At 42.0% G+C, this 25155-nt stretch overlaps 1 protein-coding gene across 2 annotated transcripts in view; it reads left to right on the forward strand.

The window, feature by feature from the left end:
* RGL1 (ral guanine nucleotide dissociation stimulator like 1) overlaps positions 1 to 25155 on the forward strand; it is a 92488-nt gene that overhangs the window by 48468 nt on the left and 18865 nt on the right. For both annotated transcript variants that reach the window (XM_010213366.2, XM_088524468.1), the window contains 4 exons: positions 4249 to 4457; positions 13044 to 13121; positions 21312 to 21496; positions 24636 to 24760. In XM_010213366.2, coding sequence (XP_010211668.2) covers positions 4249 to 4457; positions 13044 to 13121; positions 21312 to 21496; positions 24636 to 24760 — 597 coding nt within the window. The remainder of the gene's footprint in view (positions 1 to 4248; positions 4458 to 13043; positions 13122 to 21311; positions 21497 to 24635; positions 24761 to 25155) is intronic.

Here is a 25155-nt window from a genome sequence, read left to right on the forward strand (position 1 = left end):
TTAATCATTCCATGATTTGATTTTGTTATTCTCACCTTTAAGGGTGATCATGGTATTGGTAGGGATAGATATTCAGGCAAAGAGTGAAATGAAAGAGCCAATCTGGATCAGAGTGTCTTATTTTTAGTTACTTTTGCTTATAAGCTATTTCAAATGTAGGCAGTTTTATCTGAGCATAAAAGATTTGTCCAGTAAGTTGTTAGCAAGAGTTGAAAATGCTTCAATGAAATTGAAAGGCATTTAGGAATAAAACTGTCAAGATAGCTAAAATGGGATTTAAGAGACAGTAGTTATTTAGGTGCTCTTGAAATCATTTTGCGGAATTTCTGAATAAGTTTTTGCTAAATCAGTAATGTTTTAAATGATTAAACCTGAAGAATATTTAAAATCTGATTTATTTATCATTGCTCATCCCATTTGTTCCCTTTCAATTTTCTCAGTCTGCCTAATGAAAAGTACTAAATTTAATTGCATGGTTTTCACTTTTAGATGCTGAACAGATGATAATTAGGTTAAAAATGCAGATCTGTGCTTGTTGGTTAAACAGGATGGTTTCTGATGCCGTTTCTGAAATAATGACCACTGTTCTGCCTGTGTCGCTCTGGGGCAGTGACCTGGTCAGATTTTGAGCTATTTTGTGTCCCAGCATCTGGGTAGCCTGCTTGCTAAGATGTGTTATTAGCTAAGAACCTAGAGCCTGCGTACTCCTGACATCTAATGAATGTTACGTTGTTGCCTGTGTCTTTCCTCATTCTGCAGCTGGGCACATAGATATTTCGTACTTTCACGAAGCCTTGGTGAGCCAGCGAGGTTCTCTGTGGGTTCATAAGCCAGGCTCTGCAATGGTGATTACAAGGTCAGGCCCTTAACTGTAGCCATCTTGGAACCAAATTATAGATCATTCAGCACCAGGCATCTTTGAGGGCATTTGCAGCTGTTTTGGAAGTCAGTTTGTGTTTGAAGGCCATTTTAATGTAATGGTTTTTACTCTATATGGAGTTCTCATTGGCTAAGCAAGAAATTTTTACTTGAGTATGACTTTGTGCTGTAAGACTTAGAGTGAAGGGCTTCACTGAATGTACCAGGTTGCAAGGGGTTAGTAAAAATATTAGTTACCTGCACAGTCTGAAAAATGAACTGAAAGAATATACCTCAGTTTAGTCTTTCTAATTTTGCTTTGAGAGATGCTGCCTATCTCGAAGAAGCTATTTGCTGATCAGTTATGCTCACAGGTACCACAGGCACAATTCTTTGCTTGAAGGAAGTCAAGGCAAGATTGACATTTTATAAACTATATTAGTGCATAAAATAATGAGTAATTATTGGTGCCTTTAGTTGTCACTGCGTAAGCGATCACTGTTTAGTGCTGTCAAAACTTGCCAAAGAGCTTTAGGAATGTCTTTTAATAGCAGTACGTGCAGTGTTCCTCTGAGCAGACAAAAGCAAACGCAAACACTTTTGCCTTTGCTTAGCTTGGTTGTGTCAGGGAAGAGATGGCCTCTTGATTAAATCCAGATTGAGCAGCTTCCTGTTAGCCTGCAAGCTCAGCCCACGAGGTCTTATTCTGAAAGTCTGTTATTGAACTCAACTGCCAAGTCCTTTTCCTTTTAAACTTGCACGGAGGGGTGCAAAAATAATACAATCTTTGAATGTCTCTTAAAATGGCTTCTACAACTTTAATGTTTTGTTGACAAATTCAGTTTTTCAGGGTTTAGCACTCTTGTTTTTTTCTTTTATTTTTTTAAATGTTCTTTCAGTGTAATGTCTTGATGAAATGACAATTAAAGGAAACTTCTGTCCATATATTAATCTTGGAAGCTTATTCTTCCCATGTCTGGCACATCTTATCACTGGATGAGAGATTTTATACACAGTGAAATCAGCATATGGCCTTAATTTAATATGTCAGGACAGAGGGAGTAGAGGGAGTATTCAGCCAGTCTGCTTTTCCAGTCCAGGGCACTGTGGAGCTGCATGGAAGCTTCTTTCAGTGGCTTGTATGAAGTGGTGTCATTTTACAGGTGAGATTTAGTGATGTGTTTCCTTGCACCTCTGCCTACCCATGGTGTCTGTGTTTATGATCTGTTGAGGGGCTCCTTGCGTCTTGATCCAGCGAGATGCTCCAGGCTATTCCAGGGCTTTCTACAGACACACAGACTACTTTTCTACCAAAAAAGCCCAGAACACTGTGGGGTACTGCTAAAAATAAATTATAACTTGCCATGATCTTTAAAGGTGGTGGAACTAATACTTGCCACTCTTTTACCCTGCCTGGTGTGTTTTTTATGCAATCAGCAAGCGGTGCTTTAATGTTACATCCCAGTTTGTTGGACACTGTTAAATTAGGAAACAAGGTCTCCTTGTGCAAGAATTACAGAGCTTTAGACTAATATTAAAGAGGTTTATATTTTCTAAGAGAAGAAAGGATTTCTATTGTGAATGGTTTAGGACCACTAGAAGGTAGTGACCCAAGTGTTCAGTGCATGGCTTAGCAGCTCTTCAATACTTCATGAATTAAATTTTTGGTGTATTGCCAGTATGCCCTGTGTAGTGACTAAAGATTTATTAGTATTTTTTCTTTGGGTCCTCAGTCTAGTATCAAGGTATTTACAATTGGAATATTATTATCCTCACTACTTAAAACTTATATGTTATTAGGTAAATTGCAGAGTAAACTTTTAATCAAATGGGCCTGTGATTGAATGCAGATGAGTTCAGATGAGTTTGAGGAATGTGGTCAAGAAACCATGGAGAAGTCCAAAATATGGCTATGGTAAAATATTGTTACTTAGAAAGGAGCCTCTCAATCCAGTGTTGATAGTCCAGCCCATCTATGAATAATGTCTCAAAATTCAAAACCCAGAAGAGCTGATAAATCATAAATTATGGCTGTGAGGCTTATACAGAAAGTGACCTAATGATATCCTATTACTGTGTGTGTATCAGGATACATCAGAAGCACTTCCCCAGGAAGGGAAGGCTGTGATTCAGCAAGAGCATCAGCACAGCTCGCGCCCAGCGCGGCTGTGCGGGGGCTCTGCTGTGGAGTTCTGCTGCAATGGAAATGGGACAAACTCCAGCTTTATTTTGAGATTTCAGGAGAATTGATGATGCAGAGACCAGACTGTGTTCTCTGTTCTTGGCCAGGACAAGTTTATTTCCTGCAGCATGTGTGTGTTTATTAGTGTTGAGTGGGTTAGTGATCAACCATGTAGTAACTGTTGGAGGTAATGGGGCAAGTGCATCCCAGCCTGTCCGCCTCGAGCGGGAGGTGCAATACATCAGTCAGGTTGGTCCCCGCTAGCCTCAGTACTGGCCATTTTTACACTAGTTCTCTTGACCATTTTTTCACCCACAGATGAGCAACTGGAAAGATGAAAAGACTTTTTTTCTGTTAGATTGCTGTTGATATTTTTCTTTATTCTCTTTTTAAAGGCTTGTTGTCATACTCACTTGGAAAATTAAATACTTAAAGTAGTCCCAAGTGTTATTTGCTGAATTGTGCTCCAGACAGTGATGTAATTTAGGTAACATGTCTTGTTATTTCACTTGACATGAAACAGCCTGTAAGCAGTAAAACCAAATGCTGGGGAGGAAAAAACCCACAACCTTCCCTCCCTTCCCCACCAAACCTGAGATCTGTCAACAATTATGGTACCCAAATGGAAATTGAGAGAGAACTAAAGGAAATCCAAAAGGTCACAGCGGCAGGTTTGCAATAGAGCTGTGACAGCTTCCTTGCAAAAAATATTATGAAATATTTCATGACCAGATGTACTCATGACCTTAGATTTTGTGCATCAAATCAAGGCTGGAACTTCACCAAAGGAATGGAAGTGTTCTGATAATAAAGCTATAATCACACTTAGTATTTATTCAGAAATTAAATGAGACTGAATCCTCAATATTGTTTCCTCTAGCAACCTGATTATTTGTGGGATAATGTTTTTTCTTTTACATAACAACATATCATAAGATTATATGATGACTTGATACATTCAGAATCTAAAATGCTTTGTGAGCATGCCAGAGATTTTAAATAAAGGTAAACTTTCTAAAAGAACTCTGTTATTTGATGGAGCATTTTCTTTTGGAGAGACAAAAGTCAATAGAATAGTTTAGTAAGTAAAGAGAGACTGTCAGTTAGAGAAGTACCCTGTGAAAAGAGAGTTCAATCTGTTTCAGTGACAACTGTGTGAAGAGTCTGGCTTCTTTCTGATTTTTATTCTTTCTCTTTTAACCTTGTAGGTTGAAGGGGACCAGTTACCTCCAGGACATACTGTCAGCCAATATGAAACGTGTAAGATCAGGACAATAAAAGCTGGAACTTTGGAGAAACTTGTGGAGAACCTTCTGACAGCTTTTGGGGATAATGATTTTACCTACATCAGTATCTTTCTGTCAACCTACAGGGGCTTTGCTTCTACTAAGGAAGTGCTGGAACTTCTCCTTGACAGGTAAGAGTCAAGAAAAGAGTCAGTGAAAACTGCGCCTTTTTTATTTAATGGAGGAGGGAATTATCAGGAATTTTGGAAAGTGATGTTTCGGCACAAATATAAAGTCAATAACAGCCTTCTGCTCACAGCTCTTATTAAAACATGGTCACCAGACTGGAAAAGCGGGATGCACCTGGCTGCTGAGAAACCAAACTGGGAAATTAATGTAGCTCTTTTCCCCCCAAACCTGGAGTGCATGTGCTGCAAAGTCATACCTAGAGGAGATTTCAGGTTATCAATATTTCTATATGTTGCTGGGTACTAGTATTTCCAAGACCTAATTCTTCTGTTTGGAGTCTGCTGATTTGCATAGAGACTGCACGAACCTAAGCAAAATCATCTCCTAGTATTACTTCGGATGAATAGCAAGCAAATTTTTGCTCAATGCTGTAAGAACAGCTTCTCTGGTAAGACTGTTAAACTGCATCTGCTCTATCTGTATAAATGCTTAGAAGACACAACAGCAGCTGAATTTTAACTCAGTCATAGCTAGGTCTTAGGTGATCTTGTTTGAGGAGTATGTTATCTGTTGCATTTTCAAAATCAAATGAGGCACATAAATAGTTGCTCTGGTGTATTATATGTAAAGTAGAAGGCTAACTTTAGAAATCGCAGGGTTTAATTTTGGCTCTCCCGCTAGGTAGATATAGAACAAGGCATGTTTAAGCTGTCTGTGCCTCTCTTTCATATCTGAAAAGGAGTATAATACTCTTTGCCTCATAGGAATGTTATGTGGCTCAATTAATACTGATGGTGAAATGCTTAGCTGCCAGGCCTGCTGTGACTGTAATAACAGCTGTGGTTGCTCAAGCAGGGTAACTGTGAGAACTTCACAGCCAGGTAAGATGTCAAATGAGAAAAAAAGAAGCCTTCCTGGGGAGCAGACTGCACAGTTAGATTTGCTTCTGTGAACATTACCTCTCAGTGCGTGCCAACTCTGATTGACAGTATCTAGATACAGAGAACCGAAAGTGCTGAGGAAGCATTTTTCTGAATGTGTAAATCTTTCTGAAAGTTTGTTTTTTATTTTTATTGATTCTGTTTTGGAGATACCTATTTCTAGAGAAAATAGGAAGGGTCACCAAGTTGATGTTGATTACAGGAACTTAAAGCCAAGCTGACTCTCAAAGTCAGACAACATTTGTTGAGAAACTTCTGCCCTGAAAGCCTGCAAATTATTGAAGAGTTGCAAATTCACAAAAACAACAGTTGTTTTCATGTACACTGTCCCTTTCAGCTCTTAGTGATCCTGTATGATGCATTTTAATTTTTGTGAAGATAGGTATTTTGCAGAAGGAACTTTATTTTAAAGTTTTGCATAAAAAAAAGCAATAATATCTTTTTTTCCAATTATGCTTTTTGCCCAGAATTGGTGTTTTAACTATTATTTCCCTAACAGCATTTTGTTGCTTTGAGTCTGTGGGTTCCCAGATGACTCATTCATGTCTTTTGAGTTCTCCTGTATTAATTGGCTTTACATCTTTCCATAATCAGTGAGAACTTGAGTGGCTCAGATAATCCAAACTGGTAGTCAAAAATGGCTCTAAACCTGATAGTTCTGTACAGGCTCATCATTTCAATTAAAGACTCTTCCCTGGCTTGCGAGGAGTAGACTGGTGAGCAGAAATGTAGGGGTGTGCTGAGTCAAAGGGAGGATGAAGGTCTTGCCTTGCAGAGACTTGGAGTTTGACCTGGGTTCTACATGTCTGTATCCAGTGGCTTTTGCCGTCCTCAGGGAATGGACAATTTGTGTCTTGCACTTGGCTAATTCACCTAATTATAAAAGTCGACATGCATCTGATAGGCAAGGCTAGAATCTCTTATCAAATCCATTAACCTGGGTTCATGCGGAGCATATAGTGGTTTTGGGCAAAAAGAAACCTTGGTCCTAAGAGGCTATATCAGGTCCTTAATGGATGCTCTTTTGTCTGTGCCAAGCTCTGGAAAGGGGGCTCCTGCCTTGGTCTGCTGGCCTGTTTCCTTGTTCCTGCGTGCTCCTGTGCGGGGGACTCTGCTGCAAGTCAGACCCTGGCACGGGCTGGCTGCGCGGAGCCCCGTTCGCCTGGCCTTGACGGGCGCCCCAGGCGCCGCCGCCAAGCAGCCGTGCGCTGCTCCCCGCTGCCTCCGCGCCACCGAGAGGCGAGCTGAGCTCTGCCGCTGGGCTCTGCCTGCTGCTGCTTCTCCAGCTTTGTCCTTTGATAAGGGAGCGTCAGTCTACAGAGTTGTCAGTTCCGTGCTCTAATGAATACTGAAATAATTAAATAATCTCCATGCAATTGAGAATTGAAGAATTTTGAACTCGCCGTTGGGGCCAGAGGGGTAATTGTTGCTAGGCAGTCCATCCTACAGTCATTTAGCCTACTAACAGCCTTACTGGTTTTGTGTGTTTCATCACTAGCCATTAAAGTGTTGAGACTCAAACGTTCCAGCAGGCTGTGTGAGGATGATGAAAAGGTGTTTTGGGAATCTTGCTTCTTCACTCAAGTTCTGATAAAGGTTCTGCTCCCCTGTTCTTTCCCTTGGAATAAACTATCATAAAAAATTAGAAACCTGCAAGATTAATGGCACGCTGAGGTTATTAAAATCAGATCCTTAAAGTTGAGGAAATTAGGAGGGGGAAAAAAGTCAAGATCAGGGTGAAGTTTACACATACGCTACAGTTTCTGCTTGCATATTGCTTTTAAATGTAGGCATTAATGATGGGTTTTTAAAAACAGCCTGAAGAAAGTAATTACTCAGACTCTGAGAACCATTGGTCACGAGACACCTAAACTCTTTAGGCTCCTGCAAAAATCCCAGTTTAATGTAGTAAAGGTAGCTGTAAATGGTATTTGTGATGCCATTTAGCTCAGTTAACTCTCTAATTAAGTTTTTAATATTTTCATATCTAGGAATTAGATCTGTAACGTTATAATTAGATTGCAGCACAAAAGAAGTGGCAAGTCTAATTTCTGAGTCAGATTCAATCTTCCCTAAATTTTCCCAGGCATGCAGGAGAGGAGGAAAACCAGGAGAAAGCACTAACTGCAACAAAATTGAGCAGACAGGACTTGCTTCTTCGTTGCTGTTAAAATGTGTGCAGGTGTTATGGGTTTCGTTTGGGTATTCAGACAGATAATGGGAAAATTGATACCCTCCTCTGAAAAATGAGTTCCTTGTTATTCGCAGCTGTGTAGGTTGGTGATTTGAGGAGAAGGATCCAGGAAAGACGGAGTCTTGTGCATTGCTGTGTGTCCTTGCAGGCTTCTGGGCTGCCTGACCTTGACTCCATTATTCCCAGCTTTTCCCAATAAATAGAGTTCCCAGGAAATCCTCAGGGGCCTCCCCTTCTTCCCTCCCTCCCTCCCCATATCAGTGTAACATAGGAATCCATGGATGTTTCTCTTGTTCTGCTGGATTTGGGGTATGGGACATTCTGGCTAAGAAAGGTGAGATGCTTTTGGCCGAGTGGCAGAGACAAATGCCAAAGCAGCTGCTGTGCTTAAGAAACGCTGATGTAGTGGGTCAGGAAAGGTGGGGAGGAGGGGAAAGAACCTTTTTACTGTGTGTGAATAATTCAGAATAATGTATTTTTCTTAAATGAGTCTGCATCGTGGTAAGGTTTTGTGAGATCTTTGTGAGATCTTCTAACCATTTCCCTAGTCCAGTGGGGCTAAAATAAGCAGTGATGTTGTGCCCTGCAGTGTGTGAGGTTTTAGAGCCATCAGGAGTTCAGGGGAGGCTTTGGAGGCTCTGTTGCAATTCCCATTTCTTCTTGAAGCTGGAGAGGAGTTGGTGGCTTTGTGTCTTACAGGGCTAAGGAGACATGCATGCTACTTGTGCTGTCTTTAATCCTCCTCCCATTGTGTGGGAGAGCAGCAGGCTGTGTCCTCCCAAAGCTAAACACACATGGATTCAGTCGCTTCCCGGCAGGAATCGCACACGTGCGTGTTGCGCTTGCAGTGTTTCCGACTCCCACATCCCGCGCTAGCAGCGTCACCACAGTGACACACAGACCGGCTGTGCAAGGGGAGAGGCCTCTGACAGTGGATTCTGCCCTGCGCTGCGAGGAGTTGCAGAAAGTGTCAAGGAAAAGCTGTAAATTGTTAATATAAATCTTTTTAAAGTACCGTCTTTAATATTTCTTTCTTTAATATACTGAGATTGTGTTACTTGCTGTCAGAGAAACTTTAACTTTCTTGGATATTGCAAATCGGCCCAAATTAAGCTTTTGCTCTCTATTAAATCTGAGCCTGAAGCTCTACTTAATATTTTGCTTGTATATAGATTTTCTTTTAGCATAGAGAAATGAACCTAAACATAATCTTAGGTTAAAGTTTAGAAGTCAAAATAAAGGCAGTTTTGGATTTAGGATAGTAAATTTAAAAGTGAGAAGAAGGAAGAAGCTTGTATTTTAAAAGCTATTTAAGGGTAATTGGACTTTCACATCTCTTCAGTATTCATGAAAGTTTTGCATCTAAATGCACTACAGAACTTTGAAAATCTGCCAAGTCGTTAACACTATAAATTCTGATATTTTGCGTGTGTTTAGGAGAAGTTGGTAGGGAAATTGAAGGGGGCGGGGAAAAAAAAAGTTATTTCAGCATTTTGATGTGGAAATTTTAGATAGAAGCTCTTGGAATGAGGAAATGGGGCCTGAGAGGCAAAGCTAGGAGGAGGCAAGTACCTCCCACAAAGAAGGGAATGGACACTGTTTGAAGGAGGAGCTAGAGCTGGAAAAGCTGAAACAGCACCAGGACAGCAAGCAAGTTTGTTCTACTTTTTCAGTTCTTTTCTATTGCTGGAGGATTGCTCGATAGAGTGCAAATGAAAAATAAAAGGGAAGGGAGTACTGAAGGAATGGGTTTGAGTGGGAAGTAGGAAGGGTAGGAAAGGATACGCAGCTCTCCAAAAGCTGGGAGAGTCTGATAATGTCTGTGCTGTTTTATGTAAGGCAGGAGGTGGGAAGAACAGTCAAATCTGAAGAAGAACGAGCAAAAATCTCCCTGCACCGAAGCTTTTACTGGGTCTGGAGCCTGTGGCTTCTTTCCACAGATAGGTCTCAGTGAACGCACAGTGAAAATCCGGGTAAGGAAATCTGCTGCATCCAGCTTTTTCTAGGGTGTATGTGCTGTTTTCCCTGCCCCATTTGCATGAGGAACGGTCCAAGCAGCCCTCCGTTCCATCCATTCCCCCAGGCTGATGGTCTCTGGCCATTTCTAGAGCTTCTTCTCTGAGCAGGAATATTCAGCTCATGCCCTTTGGTTTTTAAGGAGGTTCTTAAGAGTGGGTCCTTCAGCTGGAGAGCCACAGGTTTTAGGACCATAACTTGGTATGGCATCTTTCCCACTTCTGTTGCTGGGGCATCTCTTCATTCCTCTCTTGCTTTCCCATACACCAGCTAATTTATCGTCTTGGCCTCAGTTGTGATTTTATTTCAGTGATGCTGTGTGGTTATAATTCAAAGCACGATATGATTCTTACAGGTTATATGTACTTTCCATTATTTACTGCTTGTTTTGACACTTGTAGGCTGCCAAACCCTAAATAAGGGTTTTGTTTGGGAATTCATCAGGGAACCACCTTTCCTTCTTATTTCCTACTAATTTACAGGGCACTTGCTTTGCTCTTCTTCCCTTCCCTTTGCAGAAATGCAGGGTGGCATTTTCAGTTTTTCGGTATTTAAATATTCAGGACTGGCCATTACAGTCTGCTCTCATTTGCTTAGTGAGCTCCTTTGATTGGAGCCTGTAACTTCCCAAACGCCGAGCGAGGCTAAAAAGGTCTGTGGGCTCCGGGATCCTTTTGTTTCGCATGTGCCTCTTTGTCCGCAGCGCGTTCCGGCCCGCGCGGAGTGAAAGCCTCTTTGTCCGGCCCTGGGCCGGTATGCAGTGTGCAGTAATGCTCCTCTTCGCATCACATGTGTCATTAACTCCTCCTAACCCGCCTTTAATGCCCCGTTGTTCATGCAAAGCTGGCTCAGGGAGAGAGAGGCCGAGGTTTGGCAATACCAGGAAGTCTTGCATGCTCCTCAGCTTTGGTACAGAAAATTGCCTGCTTTTTATTACTGTTTTATTGATTTATATTGCGAAAATCAGCATGTGCATCTCTGGTGGGATTTAGATGCAAATGCTTAACATTCTGCAAATACCTCTTTGCTCTTTCACAGAGTACTGGCAGAGTTATATCATGAGTCATCTCAATAAATCTTCCTGTAAGAGCTAATGGCAAGTTATGAGAGAGGAATATAAAAATCTCACTGTTATTCAAAGATGGAAGCTTTCCTTGAATGTCTCTCTTAGCAGGGGGAAAAATGTCCTTTTTGTTGGTTAAAAAGTGTTTTGGTTGGGTTACCTGGCAAATGGCCGCAGGGAGTGAAGCGCTCTCCCTTGAGCCAGGGGAGAGGAGCAACCCTCTGTTCACGTGTGCTATGTACGTCTTGGTCAAGGACAATATATAGGCCTGCTAAAAGCAAGTACAACTGTTGAAAGAAATAGATTTTAAAATCAATGGAAACAGGTTGAATTGTACCCCTCAGCTGAGCAAGGTGGAACTCTCTGGGCTGTGTGGCAGTAGGCCTTTCTTAAGCCTCCCCCAGTTTAAAAAGTATTTGACAGTATGGCTGAGCTAATAGAGGCTAGAGACGGCAAGTGCTGGATTTAGGCAAGCAGAGGGTTGGAAAGCAAGTATTCCTTCATTTTGCAGCTTCAGGAGCACTGATCTCAGTGAAAGGAGAATGGGTAGGGTGTGAAACTGCTTGGGAGAATATAGGAGAAAGCACAAGTGCCACTGCGGCACCAGAAAAATTCAGAGCAGGATTGACAGGTGTTCTTGCACCAAGTAACAATTTACTCTGTGAATGTTACGCCGAGTAAGGTGTTATCCACTGTGCCTAGAATTAATTTTTACCTCACTGTCATTTAAAGTAGACTTTTTTATTTTTATGTCTGGATTAGCTCTGTGAAATCAGTTATCTTGTTTGTATCTCAATATTTAAAGAGACTTTCAATTTTAAGAACCCCTTAAATTCTGTTCTTATACTTCTGTAGTCCTGTAGTTCCAGTAGAAAAGCAGTATCATTTTGGTCTAGCTGAGAAAAATTTAATCCATTAAAAACATAAGAGACTGCAGGATTTCATCCATGCCTTCTCCCCCACCTCCCCTCCAGACTAATTAAATAAAATGCTGACATTCTGGAAATCTTCACCACTGACCCAGGAACTCTCACCTAGTTGCGGCAGTGCATTGGACAGGCTGAGCTGCTGTGATTTTGTTCTCAGCTTTGGGGACAAACTTGTAGTAACAATTTATCATTTTTGTTGTGTCTCTGTGCAATGTAGAGGTGCCAGACTGAGTTTTCAGTGAGCTGTCTCAGATAATTTAAATGGATTTACCATAGTATTTTCAAGGTTAAACAAGCCCAAACTGACTTCTTACAACTGTGGCTGCGTTGCTTCTGTTGGGTGGATTACCAGTTTAGTTTGGGTTTTCTTTGTATATGTGGCCAACTTGCAAGAGAGAACGAGATTGAATTCAATTGCATTAGTTACTTTTCTTTACACATGTGTGATATAAAGCTGTAGGCTGATACCTTAGAGGAGCTTAAAACTGCCATGTCTTTCTTCTGTCCTCTGAAATACTTCAGATGAATTTGTTATGGCTCTGCTATGACCCTTCTGTGGACAAGCCAGCAGCCCATGATATTTTCTTTATCTTATCCTGCTCGAACATATCACAAACACTTGAAGACTTGTGCATGCACTTGCCATGTTCACTCTGTTCCAATTAACTGCAGGTGCCTGACAAGCGAAATTATTCAAGCACACAGAAATGTGTAAAATCAGCTTGCCTTATTCTGGACTGGGAGTAGCTGTCCTCCTTCGTTAAAGCTGGCTGTAACGAACCATTAAAATCTTTATGGAGCTGTGTGTGAAACAATGAGCGCCCCGTTTGAAAGCGAGTGCCTAATCCTGCCTCCAAGGCACAAGCGCTGCATGCAGAGGTAACAGTCTCCCCTCTGGGGCTGGAGCTGTGCTTGTGATTGCCTCTTTCCCAATGGTATTTTTGCCCTGCTGCGGATCACTAACATCAACTGTGTCAGTAGTGTGGGCAAAAGTGGCCCTTTGCCACCAAGGTGGCTTTGTTTGAGGTAACACCTGGAGCTGGGAGGAATGGCAGACACTAGCAAAGTGAACTGAGGAGGAGAAAGGGGTTTGTTCAGCCTCACTGCATGCTGGAGAATCGCTCTGTGGAAGCATGGGGTGAAAACTGGCAGCATCCTGGAGCTGTGAGCAAAGAAACTCTGCTGCTTCCTCTTATGTGCAGGTGAAGAGGACTTTGTATTTCATATATGCAAACAGGCTAGGTTTGAAGATGCTGCCTCTCTCTTTAGCATTTTTTTTTTTCCTTCTAAATGAAGAAATATTCAAGTGCCTTGCCCAGCTGTGAGATCGCACATTTCGAGTTTGCACTAAAACCACTCTTTAACTGTTTGGAATAATTGTATAAAACTTATTTGGCCTTTCTTATTCAGTAGCTGTTGCTCTAAACATGCATCTCATTCTTTAGGTATGGAAACCTGGAGACCTCAAGCTGTGAAGATGATGGGAACCAGAATTCTTCCGGGTCCAAAACAGTACTCAGGAAGTAAGTGTGGCTTTTTGCCCTGCAGCGAGCCCCAATCAGAGCCATTGCTATAGGAGGATGTGAGGAGAGCAGCTGTTGTTTCCCTTGGAAAATACATGGTGCTCTTTGCTTGCTGTTCAAAAGGCCCAGTATCAACAGTCTGTAACACATCTGTAATACAGCCCTGAATCTTTCCATCAGGGAGATCGTCACAGAGGTGAATGTGATGAACTCCGCTAGGCCAGGGTTGTGTTGGTTAAACATGCAAAGGGTGTTTCTTTTCCTTGCCTAACTTATCTACAGCAGTAAATGGTTATTGCTTTTGACTGATTTTATTACAGCAGTGTCTGCAGACCAAAGCTAAGGTTGTGTTAGGTGTTGTGCCTATACAAGTGTCTACTCGGTCTCACGTGATTTACAGTAGTGCTTTTAAAGTGAGGCTTAAATTTTGATGTTATCCTGTGTTACAAGAAAATTTGCAAAACTGTCTTAAAATGTTGCTTAAATGAAAAGGTGGCTTAATTATTAGTAATCTGCATTGTTAGTATCACATTGCATTTTATTTTCATACACTGAATGTAAAGGGAAAGCTAGGTCATCATTTGTTCTTTGGCATGTGTATCATCTGTGGCTTGCATGTACTGTGGCAATAAAAAGTAGCTGAGTGATTATATTTGATTACAGTACATGGAGGCGCCTGATTCTTGTCAGCACTGCTCAGGATTGTGGGTTTTCCTATAATTCTGTCATAGCTTCTATTGGATGAGAAAACCTTAAATAAAATATCTTATACTGATTTGACAGAGGCATGGTGGAAGAGGAAGCCTTAAAACTTAGCTTCCATTTGTTTAAAATAGGGGAAAAAAAAAGAAGAAAGAAACAAAACAAAACCCACCTTTTTTAATTCCATCACAGGAAGTGCACAGACCAACAGGAAATAGGAGAAAACTGCTGCAGCATATGTCTCATTCCTAGGATTTAGATTAATGTGACAAGGGCACTGCATGTTTACTCAAATCATATTTTGTTTTACAATACTGGGATCTGTCCTTCACATTACTTGCTTCTGTGATGACCTGTGTGCTGGCGTAGGGGGATCTGAGTCTGTCTTAGAATGATTCCAATATTCCTGGTCTAGAAATGTGCCATTAATGTGTCAAGCATCTTCATGCCCTGCACTGGCTGAAGTGAACGGTTAGACCGTGGGGTTGCATTGCCTCATGTTGTCCTTCTGAAACTGTTTTGCTTCACCACCACAGATAAACTAGTAAAGGCTCCCTTTTCACGGGGATTCAGCTTTCTGTGAAGACAGAAACAACTATGTTTGCTTGATTGTAGAAAAAAAAACTAGAGCTTTAGGTCTGTAAGTGTTATGGTATTCTCAAAAAAATGCTGTATGTAACAAAATGTTATCCCTTGCTAGGTAAGGAGAAAAAAAAAAGAAAAAAGAAAAGCTACGAACTCTAGTGGTTTGGGATGCTACTGTTCTTGCCACTTGAGATTCCACCGGAGCTCAATTCCTTCTTTCTTTACTGGGTGACATAATCTGCATTTTCTTCTCATTTTGTCACTGAGGGCTCATTGAAGAACAGAGGATAATTTAAACTTGCTCACAAGCTTTAAGATGATGATCTTATGTAGTGGGTTGACACAACAGGGAGCCAGTAGCATCCTAGGCTCCCATCCATAATGGACAACTCTTTGGCAGCCATTTAACCTCCCCTTAATTAAAAGCACATTAGTTTTTAAAGCAGAGTTGTATTTGTACTAGCGTACACAGTTTAAAATAGAGTTGCTTTCTGCTGCCTCCACACTGCCTTCCCTCCCAGCATCTCCCTGGCTTGTAAGTCCTTTGCAGAGGCAGTGAATGACAGACTGACAGAGTTTGTGTTCCTGGACAGCCCAACCTGTGGTGAGTCTGGCTAATGCAGAACTAGCATGAAGGTGTTGAGTACAGTGACATTGATCCTTTGGCACTCATGGAACGATACCTTTTACATGTGGACTTGAAACCAACTACTTGTAGGAAGTTTGATAATGAAGTAGACAGTAATGAGTGTCATCTACATGTGTTTTAACCGATTTGGTACAAATGTAAATTTACTTTCCTGCCTTAAAAATTTCCATTACCTCTCAGTTGCTCTTGCTACTTGTCTCTTAGATATGATTAATGGACCCTGGCAAAGAGGTTGGCTTTGTAAGTCAGTGGTGAAACATGTAGTTCTAGTAGTTCAGGTTTTCTCTTGTCTGGGGATAATTCCAGCATAATTGCATTTACCCTCTTCTTTCATAGAATAGCATTGCGATGTTGTGCTCCACTTTATACGACTTGGAGAAGTAAGAGGAAGTAGGACCACAGCCATGATATTTCTTGCCTTTAACTCTGTATTTCTCGGAGATAGACTACCCCACTGGGAGTCGCAAAGTTGGAGAGCAGTAATATTCTGCATTAATTTTATCAGGTTCATGTTGTGACGATTTTGGTGTTTAAAATTCCACTTGGGATGTTAGAAATTGCCATGAAATTGAAGGCATTTCCACTGGTTTTATTAAAAAAACATGCTACGGAAATGTTAGAAAGTTTAGAATTAACTTCAGGAGAAAAAAATATGGCTTTTTAAAGATCTTATGGAACTTTTCTGCAAAATATTTGTGTTAGAGGAATATTATGGCCTATGCACTGCCCAGTAGTTCCACTAGTTAGTTCTTTTGACGCTGCAGGTCTCTGGTTTTTATGCTTGTGGCATGGAGGTGGAGTGCATTTTGAGAGGGAAAATGTCAGGTGCATGTAAACTTCTAACATTGTTTTTTATTCCACCGCACGTTCACACAGCTCCCAGCTTGGCATTCACATTGGTGGGCTTGAGCGTGCTCGTCCTGAAGTTTTGCTTGAGAGCCTGGGAGAGCTATAAACCTCTCCTTGCGTTTAAGTCAGCAGCTGCTGCTTTCACTTGTGGTAGTGGTACTAACCTGAGATGATTTCTGCCACATTCGGGAACAAGGGCCCTTTCTGTCAAGGGGATTTTCAACTCTTGCCTTAAGTGTCATTCTTATCCGTTTGGACCACTGGAAGGGTCAAAAAATTGGGGGTTTTGACTTCTAACACGTAGCATCTTTCAGGCTTTTTATTATTGTAATTTTTTTAAAGCTCAGTAATCCAGGTTCCCTAATCTTGGAACTTCAAAAACACATGCACATCATGGACCTTAGAGTTATGAGTAAGCTCTCAACAGCATTACATATTTTGTCAGCTTAAAGTGACATGGATTACTTTTTTTTTCTGAAGCCCAGAAAAGGTCAGGTTTGCTGGTCAGATGTCTGAGTTTCATGGACTTTATCCTGTGTTCCCAGAAATCTGGTGTCTCTCAACTGCCTGATAAGAGACTTGTAAGAAGGGACTTGTTTGACCCTTGTTTTAAGTGATTCTTTTCACTCTTCTTCCTTGCATCATATAAACAGATTCACAGTTCTGACTGTGCTTGTGTCGAGGTGTGACCTACCTCCCTCCTCCTCCTAGTGATACAGTCCTGGTCTTTGGACTTCTTTATGTTCATTAGGTGTCTTTTACTCAGGAGATCTGTTGACTTTCAGAAGACAAATAACATACACCACAATAAAACACGTGGCAGTCCAAAATAGAACCACACTTTGTGCAATCGTAAATGAAAACTAGCAGCATGATGAGTAGCTTAAAGAGAAGCTTACTAGTTAAGGATGGATCTGTATGATCATACATGTTTTAGAGAATGTAGAGATACTTGTACTGTAGTTTTGCTGTTTTTTTGTGTGTTTTTCTTGTGGATATTTTGGGAGGGCTGAGGGAGAGAGTGTAGAATTTGAATGAGTGCTTTGATACAGGTCACCCAATAAAAAGCAATGAAATGAAAAGTAGAGCAAGAAGAAATAAAGTACTTTTCCAGCTCATGTCTGATGCACAGACTCTCCACACCTCTTGGGCAGTAGTCATGGGAAACTGGAATGAGATAGTAGTGAAAAAAGATTTTTAAGCCCCGACATATTCTGGGAAGGGGATCAGCCAGCCAGGTACCTATTGCTGTTTTGGGGTTTTGGGTCATACTGAAACTGTATTGCATTTAAAACAGAAACAGCGCTTTTAGGAATGCGACACAGAATCACAGAATGCTTAAGGTTGGAAGGGACCTCTAGAGATCATCTCTCAGTTACCTTTTAACTCTCTGTCAAAAGGTTGAGTTTTCTCTGCCAAATGATCTGTGATACATTTTGTGCCCCGTTTCGCCCCTGCTCCTTTAAGGTGGTTTAAAGTTTGCCTTTTGGCCAGGTCCAACGCTGGCGGCAGCTGTAGCAACGCACAGGCTCGTGCATTCAAGGTACTGAAGGACCTCAATGCTTCCTTCCCATCAGATAAGCAGTCAAGGCCTGCCTGGAGCTCACTGAGGACAGAGGGAACTGTGAAGCATTTGAGCATTTGAAGGACAAAACATTGTCTCTGCTTAACTGATATGGGGAAGTCTCTGGTTAGCTGTGAGAGTCAAGGCAAGTGCTGAGGCCACGTGCCTGTGGTGCCGTTTAGGCTGCGAGCCCAGGGTTAGTGAGGCAGCACGTCCTGCGCGTGTTGCCAGGAGATTTAAAGATTTCTGCACATGAAGTTCCCAGGAGAGGGGATTCAGCCATGTGCCGCAACGCGGGAATGGGTGCTCTGGCAGTGCGTGCAGTCAGGGAAGGCTGCTCTAATGGGAACGGAGTCTGAGCTGTGCAGCAAACAGAATGAACTGTGTTTTGATGCTTTTTTTTTTTTGGGTCTTGCTTTTTGTGAAACGAAAGAATGCTTAAGAGCTTTTATAAATCCCAGTTAAGGCTACATTTCTCCAGGATACTAAAGAAAAAAGGGTAGAGCTCAAAAATGGTATGCTGGCTGTAGTGGGAATTTTCAAATGGGGTTTTAAATATCTTTATTTAACTCTCCCTCCCTCCACCTTGCTGATTCGTACACTCACATCCCCCAGTGCTGTAAAAGGAGGATTCCTATGGGAGTCCACTCTGCTGACTGGGAAACAGAAATGGCTTGTGTAGAGCAAATGCCCTAGCTCTCTTCCGCAGTCCCAAGCACCAACATGGCAGAGGCCTGAGCTTTAAATCCCAAATACACTAGAGCAGCAGTTGAAAGTGCTTTCAGGCCTCCTCTCGGCATATAAGGCTGTGGTTTTCTGCTACTGGCTTCAGTTTGCAGCCTTGGAGTGAATTCAGCTGACTGACAGGTCCCAGAAATGAAGCAGGCGGCTTGGGGTTTTTGTTGCCTTGACTGTTGGGCCCTCGCTGCATCTGCTTTATTATCAAAATTTGGATTTGTTTGTTGTCGAAACTTGGTCTGTGGCACATGATGGGAAACTGCAGGCAAAGCAAGTCCACATGGAACAGCAATCTACCTGCTTTGGTCCACAGCACTGGTGTAAAACTGCTCAGACACAGAGGAATTAAAGAACTGGGCTACCCCATGGCATGTTTTGTCAGCTTACTCCTCCTCGTCTGCATTAAAAATACAAACAAAGCACTGAAGCCCTCACTGTAATACTGCAGGAGCTGGAGTTTGCTGTGGTGTCAAACATTGTCCCAGACATTCTGTGCAGTGAGACCTTTTTGGGGAAGCTGCCGTGTGTTTCCTGGGTGCGATAACGTTCCCGGCAAGTAGCAGTGTGTGTGGTTACAATACGTAATAGTATTAGGTGGAACCGTTGTGCTCCACCAGAACAGACACCAAAGGAATGTGAGACAAACCAAACAGAGGAGCTGGGGAGTTCTGGAGCCTGGGAAGGCCATGGCGGGAAGCATTTAAGGTTCATTTGGGAAAGCAGCAATCGCCGTTCATTCCAGTGAAGCCAATTAAGCTAAAACAACAGCAGAGAGCGGGTGGGTTATGTTAGAAGCTGCGTTGAACATGGGGCAGTATAAGCAATGCAAGAGGGGGAAAGTTAAGAAAACTACGATCAAGCAAAAAGAATGATTGGAAGAGCAAAGAAGAATAATGATCGGCGTCTCCGCTAATGCAATACAAGCCAGCAGAGCTGTTCCTCGAGCAACTTCATGTGTTCTGCAGAAAGACGTCCCCACCCCCGTGTCCTGCAGTCTTTCCTAAACCGAGACAGGAGCAGAACATGTGCTGCAAATCACCGTGGTGTCATTTAAAAATGGGCTGGATGTCAAGAGCTACTGTTAGCTCACTTGCAGTTTGTGTGTCTGTTACCCTGATTTAAAGCTAAGGTTCAGGTTTGAAGAACACAGGCAGCAAAGCTCTGCATGTTATGTAGCAAACAAAAACTGGGAAAATCCTGGGAAACTACTTTCATGTAGTTTGTGTGGGCAAGACTGAAAGCCATTGCATGGAAAGTGAAGGAGAGGAAATAGCCTTCCGTAGCGGTGATCCCAGTGATGGTCTTAGCATTGGTTTGGGGAAGCTCAGAGAGGTATGTCTATGCCCCTATCCCTAATTATGTAAGAAATCAGATGTTTATTCTCTTGCAAGCCTCACATCTCCTAAGGTTTTTCTCCTTAGTCATTGACATTCCCATGTACTCATTCTTTGGAAATAGTTGTGGCAGGAAAGCAAACACTGATTTTTGCCTTTTTGGCAAGAAGCAATCTCTTCAGGACCAGGACTATAGCTGTGTTCCCAGTTAGGAGGGCTAGGCCGAGTTTCAGGATAGCCGGTTGCCTGGCTCCTAGCTGTGGGATATAAGTTTTCCATTTCCCCCATGCCCACCAGCTCAGCTCAGGAGGCGCTTGGAGCTGCCCTAGTGTCCCTGCCTTCCAGCAGCTTGCGGACCAGAGTGCGGGGATGAGCCGGTTTTGTTTAGCCATCTGGAAGCCGCAGAACCAGGCATGCTTCTTGCCCTTATCCTGGCGAGAAGATTTTAAGGCCTGACACATCCGGAAATGGGCTCTGAGTAAATTCTGCTTTAAAAAAAAAAAAGGGGGGGGGGGGGGGGCAAAAGAATTTCTAGTAGCTGCAGAACTTGTGAGCCTGAGCTTGAACAGAGCCCAGAATTTATTTGCAGTTGTCAGGCCAGTGATATTGAAAAGTGTTTTCTTACAGCCTCCAAACATGTAAAAATTTATAGCTCATCCTTAGCCCATGAAATGTGGATGTGTCTTTTCTGTCTGGGCTCTTAGAAGGCTGCTATCCGTATCGGCCACTGGGTCTATCAGGTACAGGCAGTTTCTTCTCAAGGGCACTCGACGTAAAACTGTTGTAAGATACAGGCTCTTCTGCAGGCCCTTTTCAGGCAGCTTCCTTTCCTCATGTGCCCACGTCAGGCACTGGGAGGGCAGCAGGCTGCAGCACTTGTACCTATTCCCTTTCCTTTATTCTCTCTTGCCTGCAATTATTTTGCTGGCAAAATCAGTGTCTAACTACTGTGAACTTTTCACCTTGCTCGGGAAGGCTCGGGCTGTGTTAAACTGTTTATTCTTTAGTTTATGAAAGTGGCCATCAACCAAGGCATATGTGAATAACATCCAAACACAAAAGCATCCCAAGGAGCAGCTCCTTTTTTGAAGTCGTTGCTGAAGGGATAACTACTTCTAAGAATACCTAGCCTCCTTCTTTTGCCTGATATTTAACAATTTATTGTTTATCTTTTCATAGTTTTTGGTTTATTTTGGGTGAGCTGACTCACTGTTACTGTAGTTTCCCCCACGTAGAGCAAATGTGGCAGGCCCCACTTGCAGCTTTGCTGGAAAGCGTTACTTGGTTGTTCCTGTTTGTCCTTGGATGGTGTGATTTGACTGCCCCTCTTTGCCTTCAGGCTAAAACTGAAAAAGTAGCCCTTGAAATCTAATTTCTGCTCGTATATTTTTACATTATGCATTTTATCATAAGCAAAATCACAAAACCGGGCACTGGGGATTGATGAGAGGAAGGGCACCGAAGGAAGTGTTTGATTTAGCACTTCCACTGGGCAGCTGCTGCCGGAGGAGCCCTAGAGGAGCCATGGAAACCTTCTTTCTTCTCCTCTATTTTTCTGCAGCATCCCAGGGAAAGGTGGCTGTGCAAACCCTGCAGCTTCTCTGGTGCACAGCTTTTCTTGATGGCATGGGGGTGAATCAGCCCTAGAGTTACACTGGAATTGTGTTGTGCTTCTGATGGTGTGCACATCATCTGGTAGGTACTTAAATGTGGTAACAATACAGCTAAATCTTCTACAACCAGAGTATTGTCTTTGTGTTTGATTTCAGTGCGATAGCATCAATCTTAAGGGCCTGGCTTGACCAGTGTTCTGAGGACTTTAACGAGCCACCCAACTACCCATGTTTGCTGAAATTGCTGGATTATCTGAAGAGAAGTATGCCCGGCTCTGACCCGGAGAGGAGAGCGCAGAACCTCTTGGAGCAGTTCCAGAAGCAAGAAGTGGAAAATGACAGTAAGCTCCCTTTTGCAGCTTCCTCCTTCCTTTTTGTTCTCCCAGCCTGTATGCTATCCCAGGAGTTTGTTTCATTAACTCTCCTGTTGACTGACAGTATCTTGATGCTGCTAATATGCTCAGGTTTACCAGAGATTTGGGAATGAGCCTGCAGGTTGTTGTGGGGGGGGGGGGGGGGTCACAGGTTGTAGGCTCCTTTGCCTGTTCCTTCAAGGGAAACTTGGGAGCTCTTGCACTTTGGATATTGAGCCAAAGCATTGGGATTGCTGCAGCAGCTAAATACTTAATTGTCACAGATTTCCCGTATCACTGAATTAAAACTCAAGGCTGCTCTTCACTTGGCTTTTAAAAACAAACAAACAAGAAAAAACCCCAAACCCCAAATAAAAAGTTCATCTTACTGGGCTGTGACAAAATACGGCCCGAGTTGCAAGCTCTGTTGTCATGAAGCTTTTCTTCCTAGTTACCATCATGTCAAAGGAAGTGCCTGTGGCTGTTTTTTCCTATTTGAGTGGCTGCTTGCTAGTATCCAAGGGCAGAGGAAAAACTTACGTTATTGGGGGTCACAATCCACTGAAACAATAGTGAACTGTAGTAACACAAATATGCTGTGTGCAGCGTCAAGCGTGACACATCGCCCTTACTCTGCTTAGAAAGTTTCCTGTGGCCTAAGCTGAAAAGCTGCTGGAGCTCACGCAGTGGCTGAGGGAGAACTAGAATCAACTTCCAGCTTTGGCAGAGGGCAAGGGGAAATAATTCGTAAAGGACAAAGGAAATGACAGAAAAGAAACATTTCATTCTGTAAGATCCTACCTGCCGGATGTTCCAGAAATACCATGCCAATGCATAATGTGGAGAAGGGCCAAAGTAATTCAGTCATTAGCACATGTGTAAAAGGGAGTAATGTGCAGAGCCCTAATGCTTTCCTCACTGAACACAGGTAAGTGAACAGGGTTGTTAATATGTGCTCTTCATATTCTTCCCTGGACTTGGTTCTCACAGGACAAACAAAGACAGGTCAGGAGGGACTAAATTTAAATCCAAGTGTTGTTCAAAGTGAGCAGAAGTTCCCAGCAGCTCTGCTTCTCCGTTTGTTTCCTGAAGGAACAGGGGAAATGATTCCTTTCTGAGTTACAGGTCATTTGAATTGTAACATTTTCCAAACTGTGGCAGAGTAGAGGTTCATATTTAATTAAAATATGAAGAGGAGAACACAATAATCATGAAGGGCCTAGAGAGAAGAGCTTTAGGCCTGTCATTTATTTTTCTCATATCTATGCTGTTTCAGAGATTTCATTGAAAGCTCCGGTGTTGTCTACAACTGAATTGTTCTTCTACAGCATTTATATTGCGCTGTAAATTTGCAAATTCCGGTGCTAATTCTCTGGTCTGATTTGTGTAGTGAGCCCTCCATACAATGCTGCCATTTTCCAGGCAGCAGATTAGATTGCGGTATCAGGTACAGAGATAAGACACCTTCCCTTCCTCAGAGAGGTGCAGGCCGGGACAAGCTGCAATTCAAAGGGGCCTGTGGCTGCGATCAGTCAAGTCAGGAGGGCATTGGGGCTTTTGGAGAGCTCAGAGGAGCAGAGTTATTTGCAGAGGATGAGGTACTCTCCATATAAAAGAATTCCAGCTTTTTGGGTAGAGCAAACTGGTTAGACTTTACAAAGATGGGAGAGAAGGGAGAAAAAGAGGCATGGAAAAGAGAAAAGCTTGCATAATGCTCAAGGAGCTGATTTAGAGGGAACTGTGAGTTCTTAAGTAGGGTTGCAGCTCTGTGATGAGGATTTTGAGGTGAATTTAATGAACTGAAAGGAGAATGAGGGGTTATATAGCCAGAAAGAGAGTTTAAAGTCCATTTAAGTACAGTTATTATAAGTCACAGAAAATAAAGTTGGAGTGGAGGTTTTCATTTATCTTATTTAGCTCTGTCAATAAATTGTGCAATTGGAATGTCCAGATGGAAACCTAGATACAGCCAATAGCTATAATGTTACATCAAAACTGTAGCAGTTTACGTTAATAACTAGGTTTTGCAAATTACTGAAGAAAAGAAAAACAAGTATTTCGAAAAATGATGATGAAGTATCACATTATCTACTCTTGTAACTTTAATGTTTGTTCTGCTTTAATTGGATGTGAAGTATTTCACAACATAGTCTGAAATGTTCTGCTTGTTTTTATTAATGCAGTCTTACTAGTAATAAATCCAGTACTTTTGCTGTAACTCTTCAACAAGTAGGAAAAAAAACCCTATATTTCTTTTTTCATTCTTTTGGTCTTCCTGCAATAAAATGGATTGAGAAGCAAACTTACTTTCAGGGATTTTCTGCTTAAATTCCTCCTTTACCATGGAAAGTAAGAACATATTTCTTTGTCTTTCAATGTGGCTTTGTTCCAAACCTTTGGGAACCCAAAGATGGCATAGAGCATCTGTCAAATCCCTTCTCTTGGGCACTAGATCTGCTCCCTCAGTAAAGAGAGCTCTCCTCCCTCACCTCACGACTGCGGCTCATGGCAAGTTTAGAAGCATTCAGCTGAACACTTCACACACTCACTGTATTCTCTTTTCTGGGAAGACTTCCCAGAGGAGGAGGGTGAGCAGTATTGGAATGTCCTCACTTCACTATAGTTCTTGCAGCCCTGTGAAGGTGAGAATGATGCCAAGAGAATCTAGCATTTCCTTTCCACGCAGGAGAGAAAATTGTAACGTAAGAGTATCCTTTATGCAATATTTTTGGATATAACTACGATATAGTCCCTTTGCAAGTTGTCTTTTTTTTTCAGATTACAAAATATACAAATACTAGAAGTAGATCAGCAAAGTTGTAATACTGATAGGAAATATTTGTCCTTGGGGAAAAAAAAAAGGTGTTCTTTCGGAAGAGTTAATGTCAATGCATGGGTTGAGCCACTCTTCAGCTGGGAGACCCTGATTATACTTTTTCTTCCACCTTTTGTATCACTAGAGTATTTTTCTTCTCATAATTTTTCCCACTAAAATCTGTAGCACCCTGGAGCCATTACATCAGATAAGACCTTTTGAGGGCTCTGCTAGAATACATATACTATAACTTAAAAGAAAAAATAAATCCTTTGAATCACTGTACTAAGTTGTGTTTTCTGTCCTGCACAGATGGGTTCCATAGCACTTCCCCATGTAATCTAGATGATGAAGAGGAAATGGAGATTAGTGGTCCTGAAGAATTCTCTTTTTTCCAAGAAGATCTTGTGGCAGAGCAGTTGACATACATGGATGCAGTATGTAGAGCATATGTATTATTTGAAATGATAGGGGTAACAGTGGTGGGCTTCTAAAATCTTTTTAAAAGATTTTTTAAAATCTCTAAGAATAGTGTTCTAAAACAGGCGTGTTCTTGGGCTGCAGAGCACAGCTCTGCTTGGTTAGTCACATCTACTTCATTCGTTGGACTGTTTCCTTCAGGTGTTTTGAAGCCTCATCTATACTGTATAGACTCTTTTACGAAGGTCAAGTTTGACACCTGAGAAATATCCCTCTTTGATTGTGTCATTACCTGGCTTAAGGTTGCAGATGTGCTGTCATTGTTGTTCTCTGATTTGGCTTGTATGAATCAGTCTCTTCCAAAATGCCGTTATATAAAAATTAAAAATTTTCCTGTTGATTTTCTCTTGGT

Source organism: Tinamus guttatus, unplaced genomic scaffold (assembly GCF_059628265.1).
Source record: "Tinamus guttatus ecotype Peru unplaced genomic scaffold, ASM5962826v1 Tinamus_guttatus_pri_ptg000211l, whole genome shotgun sequence".
Classification (NCBI taxonomy): Eukaryota; Metazoa; Chordata; class Aves; order Tinamiformes; family Tinamidae; genus Tinamus; species Tinamus guttatus.